The sequence below is a fragment of the Lampetra fluviatilis genome, chromosome 59 (genome assembly GCF_964198595.1).
Source record: "Lampetra fluviatilis chromosome 59, kcLamFluv1.1, whole genome shotgun sequence".
NCBI classification, from domain to species: domain Eukaryota; kingdom Metazoa; phylum Chordata; class Hyperoartia; order Petromyzontiformes; family Petromyzontidae; genus Lampetra; species Lampetra fluviatilis.
Window position 1 is genome coordinate 4,462,598 of NC_136333.1, and position 12,951 is coordinate 4,475,548.

Here is a 12,951-nt window from a genome sequence, read left to right on the forward strand (position 1 = left end):
GGAGGGGGAAGAAGGGGAGGGAGGAGGAGGGGAGTGGGGAGGAGGAGGGGAGGGGGTGAAGGAGGGGAAGGGGTGTGGATGGGAGGCGGGGAGGGGGTGGATGGGAGGCGGAGGGGAGGGGGAGGAGGGGAGGCGGAAGGAGCGGAGGGGGGGAAGGGGGAGGAGGGGAGGAGGGGAGGGGGAGGTGGGGGGAAGAAGGGGGAGAAGGAGGGGTGGGGGTTCAGTAGGCGGAGGCTCAACGAACGCGACCCGCGCCACGCGCGCGCCCATTCACTCAGCATTGAGAGAGAGAGAGCGAGCCACGCGCTTCACGTTTCCTGCCAACGTCGCAAAGCTTTGGCCGGGGGGGGGCGGGGGCGGGGTGAGGGGGCGGGGTGAGGTGCTTGAGGGGAGGGGGCGGGGGGGGGCCGGCGGTGGAAGGAGGCGGGGTGGGGGCAAGGTGGTGGGGGGGGAGGAGGAGGAGGGAGGGGAAGCGGCCATCATGGCGTCCAACCCGCGCAAGTTCAGCGAGAAGATAGCGCTGCACAACCAGAAGCAGGCCGAGGAGACGGCCGCCTTCGAGGAGGTCATGAAGGACCTGAGCATCACGCGAGCCGTAAGCAGAAGCCTCGGGCGACTGTGTTTTGTGTGTGAAGCGAGTGAGTGTGTGTGAGGAGGGGAGAGGGTGGTGTTTGTGTACGCGGTCGCATGCCCGCATGCAGCAGCAACAACAACAACCGGGGGTAGGTCTCCCCCCAATAACAACAACATCAGCAGTAGTAGCTCGTTATCATTCGTGTTGCTGCTGTCATCGCCATGGCGGTGGTGGTTGTTGTTGTTTTTGTTTTTCTCACGGTCCCGTGAGGCCTACGGATCGACGCGGGGTACCCCGCCGGGCTTGGCGCAAGCAAACCCCGCAGAGATTTAGCCGAGTGCGGCTACCGATTGACGGGTCAGGCTTAGGTAGGAAAAACAACAACAAACGTGGATTTTTGTTAAATATAATTGACATTTGTTGATGTGTTTTGTTCGCCGAGTCGAACAACATTTTTTGGGGGAGTGAAATTTATCTCAGGTAAAGTGCTGCTTGTCACAACTTGAGCGATTTAAAATCTCGCAACGTGTCAACCCTATGGGTAATTTAACATTATTATTGTTCAGCGACATTAATAAAATACTATAGCAATATTAGGGCGCTTCGTTCGCTATGTATGTGTACATGTCGCGGTGTGTGTGTGTGATGGTTTTCAATGAATGGGATGTGATAATATTCCTGGAATGGGCTAACATCGAATGATCTCATTGCCAACCTCAACCGTCTTGTAATCATTTCGGTTATATCGGCAATTTAAATGTATCTCGTGTTATAATTTCAGTCGTGTGATATTCTTCGCAATCGCGTCGTGATCTCGTTCTGTATCGATAGTGTTAATAATCATCTCATAATATTGATTAACACAATCATCGCATACTCTTCTCAACCATCTTGTTATCATGTAAGTCATCTCAACGCAATCATGTCACAGTCATCAATCATCTGGGTTATCACCTCAACCATCGTAACCACCTTCGATATCATTCACCTTATACATTTTCAATCATCGGACAATTATCAATAATATCCTCATCTCTTTTGTCATTTGCAAATCTGTCATCTCATAATCTCAACACGGGTAATCGATTGTCTCAATCATCTCATAATGCTGTTAATCTGATAATCATCTCAGATCTCTCATAAGATCTGTCATGTCATGTTGATCAACAGCCGCATGCATTTGCTTACTGGCTGTCAAAACACGCCGTGGCAATGTAATCAACGGAACCAATTCTCAGGAGCCTTGAGCCTGCGGATCGTGGTTAATGAAAGACGCAGAGAAACAAACCGTGCACACGCAGATACACAGGCACGTCAAGGAGAAAAAGTTTATTGAGACTTCGTCCTGGCATCATCAAAAGGACATAAATGTGATCGTAATGATGTTGTGGTATTTTGGGGAAAACATGTGGCGTAGTCGTTGCACCTTCAACCCAGCCAATCTGAGTTCGATTTCAGACCAATAGCAAACACCAGTGGCGAGTGATCTGAAGCGATCCTGGGCCACATGCCACCTTCACAAATCTGCACTGACCAACTTGAATTATCGGCACCCCCCCCCCCCCCCATGATTGACACAATGTGGTGTGGCCTACATTCAAGAGGGGTTTGTCAATGAATAAAAATTAAACTATTCTAATTTGAACTCCAGCTGATCTTTCCTTTCTTGACCGCAAAACAAATCCATTTAATTGACCAATTTTTTTAAGTTCACTGCAGCAGTAACTCTTATTATTTACCCAGGAATTCTTCACTGAAACTCAAGCCTCTTTTTCAGGGTTCAGCATTGGCATGTTGGGCCAATTATTGTTTTGAGGTGTGTTTTGCATTGTTCAATTAAATCTAACAGGATGTGGTTTAGCATTATTTCAGCAGGATTTAAATTATCATTTGAACTGCCAATGTTATTGTTTCTTGCACCATGTATCGTTTTTCATAAATGTGAATCGGGTAATGTGATGTGGATGCCACAGTACTGTAAACGTATATTTTTTCATGTTCCCTGTAACATACAATACATACATATTTTATCTAAAGTTAGGTATTTATAGTCAAAACATCATAATCGCATCCATCCTTTATTTTATTTATTTCTACTCTATAATTTTAGCAATATCTGATTCATTTCATGCAGCCAGCACCATGAATTCAGTATAAGAAATACAAATTGTGGGTTTTGATGGCATCTTTGAGCCAAAGGTCAGATTGCTGAGCTTGCACTGGGGAGATGGTAGGTTCAAATCCAGACAGCCGCCGTTCATTAAACTTGGTTCTCCGGTGAGGTGATGGTCTTAACCGGTCATCAGTGACTGCACAAAAAACCATCACTTAGATTTTTTTGTGCACTTAATGTATCCAAACTCCACTTTTTTCAGATAAAAAATATTGGTTTGTCTTCTATGCGATGGACAATTGGTTCCTGTTACTATATTGAGCATAGGTCACTTAAAGGAATCACAAGAGCTAGCTCCTTGATATCCTGTCTGACGTTTTCTACAAATGAAGGGTTGCGCGGATCTGCAATACATCTGAACAGATTCCTCGTCTAAATAACGTGACGCCGATAGCACAATCGGAATACATTTGGAGAAAAAGATGTTTACAAGGTTTGACAAACAAAAATCCTCCATGGAACCTCACGCGTCTATATGTTTGTGTGTGCTGTGTCGTGTTTAACAGCTACACTTCAAGGCCCAACAGCTGCAGCTGGCACAAAGCCGCACTCAGTACTATGGAGGATCACTGCCCAATGTCAACCAGATCGTGAATGCCCCGCTGGATTTTCAGGTAAGCATCCTGCATGTGCAGTTACCCACCTCACTGCACAGTGGCCCCCCCCTGAGCAACTGGTCTCCTTCCATTGCTTCTGCGAAAATAACGCAATGAATAACAGTGGCAACTAGGCCCCAGGGACAGCTACCTGCATTAGAGTGTAATGCGCACCGCACAACTCTCATATGAAATGGAATGTTCCAAATGATATTCGGTCAAACCTGTGTCATTAGAAATGCGTGTAGATTTTATATTTGGATGTGCCATTTTTCTATGGGGGTGTATATTGGGTAGTGATCGAAGTGGGAGCCACGTGGTAGATAGGGTCCTTTGTGTAGCGAGCATGTGTATTGTATTTGTTTAGCATTTTACTCGCTGAGGGTCCATTCTTCACACCGTGGCATTTTGCAGATTAAGCGAAACCACTCTTTCAAACGCATTCATGTCCTCGGTACATTTTTTTTATTTAGTTGCTTTGTTTTATGAGCCCTGCGGCCTACCGCCAATTCAACGGTTTGTGTTTTATTGATGTTCAGACAAATTATGAAGTTTTTGTCGCATGCAATATATTATTCTTTGGGTCTTTCGGAAAAGTCACGTAGATAGGTTCAAAGAAAAACTAAAAAAAATACCTATCTACGTGACTTTACCGAAAGACCCAAAGAATATGAATTCCTGCAGTCACGAAATTTTTATGTCAAGATTTAATGCAATATATTGATGAGTATAAATATAAACTGGCACATGATGGGGCCTGTGGCCTGAAGTTTGAGAGCCACTGGTGTATTTGACCGTATTAGATGTCCTTTATGTCAGTGCACATGACATTTCATGGCCAGGCATATTGTTCGGCGATTGTGAAGTAAATATTCAACTCTGTTGCATATTTGTTTTGTTGGTGGTGCACCACTTGATCTGTGTGTGATTGTGTGCGGTGAGTACAATTTTTATAAAGTATATCATTACAAGTTTGCAAACCAATAACACAGATGTTTTCTTGTATACATGCATCTAGACTGTGTTTTGCAAATAAACTTGAAAATCACAGCCAGCTGCTCAATCATATTGCTATAGTGACATTGCAGTGATGTCACTACGGAGCCATAATGGTGTGTTTGAGTGTAACTTCAAAGCCTATCTTTTTTATTCCTAAAACTGAACACAAAATAGCCTGGAGCATACAGCCTAAATAAAGTGAGAGCTATTAGTTTCTTGAGTTTCACATTTCCTTAACAGGAAACCATCATGTTAACTGCATGTAGAAATAGCACAGGCTTTGTGTCACAGAAGCGAAGTATGGCTAAATCTGGATAGTGCTTACCATTTACAAACAGGTTATTAGAAGCTGCAGGGCTGCGATTGATGCAGAAGAGGGCAGTGCAACAAAATCCATTGTACTGCACTATACTCCCAAGTCCATGCGCCCCCCACATTCAACCTGCACTAACCAGGGAAGTGGACTATGGTCACATAACCCCTACAATTCGCATGGTGTAGGGAGGCCCTCATTCAGTAGTTGATTTGCTAAAAGCTGTACATATACCACTCGTGGATGCCATTTTTGCAATATAGTACCATCTAAAACTTAAGGGATATTTGTTTTTGGGTTTCGTCTCCTCTTAAGATGTTAAGGGGAGGTGCCGCAAACTGAACTTAAAGAAATGAATCCACCCCATGAAAAATGTTGATGCTATTATTTTAAGACATACAAGCACAAACTGTATTGGCACAAACATAAGGAAAACATTTGCAGTGTACTGACCTGTTTTCTCTGGCAGTCTCTATATACTCACCTCATGCAAACTATACTAACGGTGAACCCCCCTCTATCAATAATATTGTGGCTAATCACTTAAAGTTCAACAATTGGTTCAAACACAAATTTGCTGTCGCTAAACACACCTTTTATCCAGTTAGGTTTACTCAAATCAATAATACTCTGCAGGCGGCTAGCCCTCCCCAAAGGCGCAGTGGTATCACACAGTTTGTTGGCGTAGCGTGTATATAATTCCCCATGGTTGACGGCTGCTTCCGGACTTTGTTCGCAGTGTTTGTTCGCTAAGTTAATCGAGTGACGGCCAAATTGTGACAATTTGTCCACTCAGTAGATACTGAGTTAACTCGTAGATTGCGAGTGTTTACTATATTTACGTGCACTCAAGAGAATACACTGGCAGTTTGGTCGACACTGAGGTAATTATATTAAATTTTGTTTTAAAACTAAATTGAGCATTTACCGTTCATGGAAAGGGAAGATTTCAATGACCACCTGGGGCGCATGCCCAGGCGTATTTACAAATCGTATGTTTGTGTGTAACGAGAAGGGTGAGATTCTTTCAGCAGAGTAATGATTGCTTGCAGCAGCTCTAGCATTAAGGTTAATCATGCCCTTGTGCGTAATTGCATTGCTGATGGGAAAAGGTATGTGTGGAAGAATTTTACTTGGGTTCAGTTCGTTTTCTGAACATTCCTCAAAGGGTTGACGACCAATGAACAGAATAATTAACAGCTGTGGCAATGGAATTATATATTTAAGTATTGTTTGCCATTTTAACGAAATAATGTGATTCCAATTACATTTCAAACAAGTATTCTGTTACGAATAGCTTTGCTAAGGCAGATCTTCAAATCTTGTTTGACACCATCAAATGTGATCATCATCAACCTAACACAACCGCATTTTCATCTCGAGGCTAACCCAGAGGACTGATGATAAGCCGGTCATCATTTTTGCATGAGGGTTTGTGACCAGCAATTCTAAAAGTGTTTTTCACCTCCAGTCGTCACAACCCACACCCCCACAATGCACCTTTTTATATAGACAGTGCGCAGTGGCTTCAATTGGCATAAAATATAAACACATCTGGTCATGCTGCATTAGAGGTGGTGCTCAAATAACGAAAAAACTCAACACATTCATCAAGGAAGGGTATGCGTTTTTTTGCAGTGGTTATGAAGAAGGGCCGTTGCTTGAAACGTCGCCTATCTTTCCTTTTATGACAGTATTATTGATGATTGAGTTTTTTCTTCACGACAAGGTGGTGATCTGTCAAGTCGGGAGGACTGGAGTTGAGAAACACAACTTTTAGTCTGAAAAGTCAATAATTAGGCTGATGGGCTAAAAACGATTTTATTTACATGTGGAGACGTAGAATAGAATTCTGCTTATAAATAAATGTTTTACCTATATTTCTCCACTACAACGCATAATGAGTTTGTGTGCGGCATAGCTTTTTGTGTTAAACAAGGTCCCATTGTTTTTACGGTATGCTCTTTACTCGAACATTCGGTAATCCACCAGCATAACCGGTTCAGGATTTGCTTAAACAAGTTGTTATTGATAATATTGCCTGAAAGGGCAAGAATTTGATGGACTAAAACATACTTTTGTATATTTGTGGAGACATTTAACGAATTCTGCTGATATACACTTCTTAAATACATGATGTTTTCTGAACTCATCGCTGACTTGGTTTGTTTTTTGCATATTCGCGGCTTCCCTTGATCCTTGAGCGCCGCCAGATTTTCTTGGCCTTCGTTGTAACAACACTTGTATGGATGCATCCAGTGGGTTTTGAACAGGCAGGATATTTTTGACAGCCGAGGGGTTTTGCTCCACAGACGTCCTTCTACACAAACCTGGACACGACGCGGGGAACACGGCACCACGGCCTGGTTGAACGCGTGTCCAGCCGGAGCCGCCTCATATCCCCGCACCGCCGTCAGCTACCCATCGACAAGCACGGCCGACAGATATCCTTTATACTGAGCCAGCATTGCGACAATTCTATCCGTTTGTAAGAATCTTTCCTGTTGCACGCTTTAAAGCATGCATGCACACTGCGGTCGATGTGCAGCACGTTTCAAAACTAAATGCACTCCCACATCTCTAGTTTTTTCTAGAATCGATGTTACTTTTGACGAAGGGCGTCTTGTACTTTGTGGGAGGTGACGCAGCTGTTCGTGCTGCAGAGATTCTGAAATACGTTACTTTATCTTTACTCTACAGCCGAGCAGATGGCAAAGCAGGCTCACTTGGGCTCACTTCTGCATGATAGCCATTTTATTTAAGAGGGGGCAGGATTGGATCCGACACTGGTATCAGCTCCAAAGAAGATGTTCTCTGCAGCACAAAGATGGTCGTATTGGGGGGGGAGGAGGGGGAGGGATTCTGGAGACTCCACCTGAGCATTGATTGATGTGCACTCAACGAGACACAGCAGCAACCCTTTGCTTTCAGCCCATGCCATATAATGCACGTGAGTCACTGTGCTGCTCTCAGAGTTTTGTCCTTGGTGAGGTGGTATTATGGCCGCTTGGAAGAATTGGTGATTGCAATTTATTTTACAGTGTTGGACTTAACACTTTTCCCACTGCAGCCGTTAAACACAATACACGCGGCTGCCCTACGACACTGTTTTGTTTTCCTTTCTCGGCGGCAATGTGATACATTTTGTTGAAAAGCAAGACTGCTTGTTTTTAATGCTGAGAGAAATCCTTAGATAGCAAATGGAATTACAGTTGATCGTCGATTATCCGGCACGCAATTATCCGGCTTCTCACATTATATGGCGGTCCTGGGCCGATCCGGAAAAAACGCTCCAAAGGTTGTACACCAACTCGGCGAATGGCACTATATGCGTGACAAAAAAGATAGCTATGCCTGATTTCAGTGTCAAATATATACAGTACATTATACACTACATACAACAACTTAAACAATGAAAATACTGAACGTATATACAATTTTCTTAACTAATAACTCCAGTAATAAAAACAGAAAAATATTCATTGCAATCCGGCAAATAGTGCGTGTAATTCTGCGTTCGCCAGAGCACTGGTCTAAAGGCTGCATCAGTCTCGTGATCGTCAAACACATGTTGTTGAAACAAGAGCATAAATACATCACCCCATACAGAGTCTTCGAGTTTTGAGTGGTAAGTATGTTACAGTAAATACACTAACTTTTTACAGTAGGATATTTAGTTTTGTATATTTGTATGTTTACGCTAATTTCAAATAGTAAACAAATTTAAAACACTAAAAAAAACATCTATGCAACACCGAAAAACAATGTTATACAAGAATGTGCAAAAATTATATATTTTAAATACTGATGTGATTATCCGGCGTATTTAAAAATCTGGTGCCCCCTTCCCCCCCGAAGCCACTGAATAATCGATGATCTACTATATAAAGAGACACCGTCGTTGGTCTTTTTCATAGGTATTCTGACACTTGGTGAGTGTTTTTAGATGTTTGTGTGCTTGGGTATGTGGGTGTTTGGGTGGGTGGATTGGTGTGAATGATTGTGTTGTCCTTCCCCCGCACCTCCGATTAGCACGGTTGGCCAAGTACGGTGCAAAAGAAGTTAAGCATACATACATGCATCGTGGGTCGACTGGTTGAGTGGGTATTTGGGTGGATGTTTGGATGAGTGGGTTTTTGCGTGGGTGAGTGGGTGGATGTGCGGTTATCTCAGTCGTAGCAGCTGTCACTGGATGGGGTTGTGTTGCCGTGATGAGGCCGTGCAGTTTTAGGGCTTTCCTCCACAGTTATTGTATTTTTTCTTCAGTTTCTGCCACGTACAGTTGCCAGCTCCAAGGGTTGCATGTTGCATAACAAAGGACACGTGCTTGCACTTTGCAGGTGGCAAGGGCACATCGCCAGCTGCTCAGCCACTCTTAGTGACGCTTGACCATTGCTAACAAGTCCTGGGCCTGGGCTGGGTGGTACGGGGTGTGCTTGAGGCAGCCTCCGATGCGTTTGTTTCCAACTCCAGAGGCGAACGTGTGGTATGGATTTGTGTGATGGGGGTCATATTGAGATTGGTTCTCTGGCATCGGTTGTTTTTGACGTCAGTTGTGCGCCTGTGTTTATGTTGTCATTGATGAGTAGTATCAGCTACAGCGTGATTAATAATAGTTAAATATAGTACATTCGAATGTACTTAATGATGCTGCTGGTACTTTTTTATTTTTAGGTTTTTAAACAATGGTACTTGCAGTAAATATAATAATTTGATGTTTTGACAGGAAGCATATGAAAAATAACTTCATGCTTGAAAATTGACAACCTATGTTGCCCTTTGATTTTACTCTGTTCATAAATAATTAGTGTGAACCAGTGTAGTTAAATATTGAGTGAATCATAATTTTATAACAGCATGAAACTCATTACTGTAATTGTTCCACTTCCGATTAGGCCATGTTTTAGATTTGTTCAAATAGACAAAGTTGGCTTCTCAGGGGAGATAATTAGTGGATTATTAATCATATGCACAGTGTAAGAATGTGCCCTTTCTACCTAACAAAGGTTATGCAGAGCCTGGCTTTAGGCATAGATGAAATATTCCGGTGGAAAAGAGATAATGTTATTTCATGGGATAGCCGCAAAAAATGTATTATTGATGATTTGCATGTAACATTGGTTGAAAGGAAATGTTTATACAGATAAGTCCTTCAATAAAATACTAAATTAGTTCTGAAAATTGCCTTCAATCCATCCCTATGATTAGCTCTTAAAATTTGTATTGCTTTACAGTGGACATTTTCATCTGGTTAGCCTTAAATTAAATACATAAAGTATGCACACATGGTTTGTAGATCTAGTTGAATATGAAATGAGTTTGATTTTTTTTTAAATCTCTTCCACGTAAATAATCCACAAGAAGATGAGTAACAATGCTGTTTTTTTGTGCTGTGACCTCTTAATGCGAATTGCGTTCAGTAGCTTTGAGGATCTGCCTCCCGTAATCTTCTACTATTGTCAGTGGTTTCTCTGCCAACTGCTCATTACTGAGACATCCTCCATTATAAACTTATTGCCCCTGGCTCAGTGTAAAGTGATGCTTGTAGCTGTTGCCATCTAGGATGTGGGGCGTGAACTTCACACATTGTTCACGAGGCATTTGGAGATTCGTTGATTCAACGATTTAAATAGATTCTTACACCAAATAAAATCGCATTTAGGCTCTCCGATGTGTTTCCGGGTTGTTACAAGTGTTGCCGACCTATCCATACTGGACATCTGTGAAAATGAGCTTCATAGCTCATCGGATTCCTCCATTCTAAATAAAGATTCTGATTCTGTTCGATGTTTCACTCCCATGTGCCGGGAGCTTCTTCAGAATCTGAATCTTCTTCACAAATTAAAATCTTTCAGGAACTCAAACTTTCAGTTCTTGAAAAAGCTTCCAATATCTGGAACTAAGCAAACATCTCGATTTAAAGCTTTCGTGACTGCAGGGATTCATATTCTTGGTTCTTTCGGTAAAGTCATGTAGAAGGGAAATAATAAAATAATAAATGTAAAACAATTACATTCTCACGACGTATATAAATAATTAGTGTGATCCCACACCATTGTAGACCTGAATCCCTGCAGTCACGAAAGCTTTAAATATAAATTTTATGATGAATTAGTTAGAATTCCTAGAAATAAATGCAATTTTTTATGATAATGTACCTGCTTCAGAGTAGATTGAGCAACACAACATATGAGACGGCACAAACAAGACGGAAAAAAAGGACCGTTCGTTAAATTTCCGGTGGTGGGTCTCGTGGTTGCATTGCACGCCTGTTTTTACTGGAGTGGACACAACGTAACCTGATCAGCATTGCAACACGTGTGGCTGTACTTGCGAAAATACGCAAAAATTACAGTCGTGGCATTAAAAACAAAATAAATATAGCCAGAGGTGTTTGTAGAGGCTTCGGGTATATTTCATGTGGTATTTATTTAGTTTTTAAGTGGTACCATATGTAACTTAACCCTAGCATGTAAATTTTAATATTTTGTCACAAAAGCGGTGACATGGCATTAGATTCGCTTTTTAAATTTGGAGCAAATCATCCTGGTTGGGGGTTTCTTTGTCATTAATGATTTTTTCAGAGATTGCTGCCTGATTTATGGGTCCGGTTTACGTTCTTTGCGAGATAACCAAACAGTGTTAATTATGCTAATGAGACTCGAAAATTTTCCAAATGTATAGTTTTCTCATTTCTGGCACTGGCCTTTCTTCAGAGCAGAGAATCACAGAGAGGATTTGTATCTGTTGTAAAGAAAATTACTTTCCCGAATTGTAACACGATTAAATTTGTTTCCTGTTTTTCAGTTGCACAGCCTTGTTAAATGAAGGTTGAAAGTGTTAATGTATCAGCTCCTTACTTGCGGCCATCTCTGTAATGCGTGAGGGCATGATAATTCTCATAAATTGATCCTGTATGAACAAAACTTGAGCGTAAAGTTGTCTTGCTGTTATGGACTTAGCCGATAAAAAAACTGCCCAAATGCATCAAAGTGTTTCCTCGCCCACTAGTATCATGGACGTACTGTTTCCTGCGTGCTTGACGTGAGTGCTGTCATTATTACTATGTAGGAAAGCGTTACAGAATCCATGTATAGTAGACTCGATTATCCGCATGTGGTTTATCCGATTTGTGGATTAACTGCGCACCTGAGATTTTGACATAAATTAATAACTCATGGATTTTCCCTTAAGCCCAAATTAGGAATCTAAAAACAGTTATACATTGTTATTCTTGGAATTGTTGATTACAAGTCATGTGCTTAAACCGAACAAATATGCGCTCCGGTTAATCTGAAATACACGTGATCGCCTCAACAGTACAATACAGTAGTTGCATATCTTTACAACAGTGGGTGGAGTTTGATTGATTTTGATTGGCCTGCCCCTGCAAACTACTTGGTGGACAGAGATCTGCAGAAAATGGTTATATTTTTGGATTATCCGCGATTTTGAATTATCCGCGGCCGTCCTCCCCGTCATTAGCGTGGATAATCGAGAGTCTACTGTATATGCATGACTTTTTTTTTCCTTCTCTCTTTTGGTCTGTGTTGGATTTTGTGGAGGGAATGGTTTGACCACTGTCAGTATATGGAGCTGGGTAGTTTGGGATCCCAGATGTCATTGGTGGCATCCTAAACGATGTTAGCCATGATTGACCAGGGTCCAAAGTCGATGAGCGTTAGCAGAGCCTTGAGGTGGCTCCAGTGACTTTGCGTGAAATCAAGTTGAAAGAGACGATTTTCCACACAGGTGGCAAAGCAAGCAGCAATAATGAAAATAAGAGCCGTGCTTAAACAAACATATATTTCTTAAATGTTTTAATGAGATTGGAGATTGACGGTGAAATTAATAAATAAAAACATACAAATCTGCTAAATGTAAGAAGTTGAGCCATCCATAATAGAGGTTTTTGGGTTAGATCCCGAAGCATTGAATGGCCATGGCTTATGACCGAGTTCCCGATAGCATAAACAGTCAAATGGAAAAATAACAAAGCCATTAATCATCAATAAAATTGCTTAAGGTCATCAATTCTCATCACGTGACCAATCTACCATCATCACGCACATGTATTTTAGTTTTTATTTAATACACAAGCACAAACAATAAAAAATATATGGCTTATTTTTTTCCCTTCAATTTACTCTCAACTCTATGACGGATGTGCTTTGGCTACAGGAAAAAAAACCAGGCTTGTTTTGCGTCGTCGTGAAACGTGTTGTGTTGTCGAGCACAGAAAAATAACATTCCACCATTTCACGCATCTGCTTGAGCCTGCAGCTGTACAGCCACA

The 12,951-nt window shown here is 41.9% G+C and overlaps 1 protein-coding gene across 4 annotated transcripts in view; it reads left to right on the forward strand.

The window, feature by feature from the left end:
- The first annotated feature begins 466 nt into the window (after nucleotides 1-466).
- The window catches only part of CRTC1 (CREB regulated transcription coactivator 1), a 58,835-nt gene continuing 46,350 nt past the window's right edge, over nucleotides 467-12,951 (forward strand). For all 4 annotated transcript variants that reach the window (XM_078880883.1, XM_078880886.1, XM_078880884.1 and 1 more), the window contains exons 1-3: nucleotides 467-595; nucleotides 3,254-3,361; nucleotides 6,968-7,099. In XM_078880883.1, coding sequence (XP_078737009.1) covers nucleotides 482-595; nucleotides 3,254-3,361; nucleotides 6,968-7,099 — 354 coding nt within the window. In that variant the 5' untranslated portion in view covers nucleotides 467-481. The remainder of the gene's footprint in view (nucleotides 596-3,253; nucleotides 3,362-6,967; nucleotides 7,100-12,951) is intronic.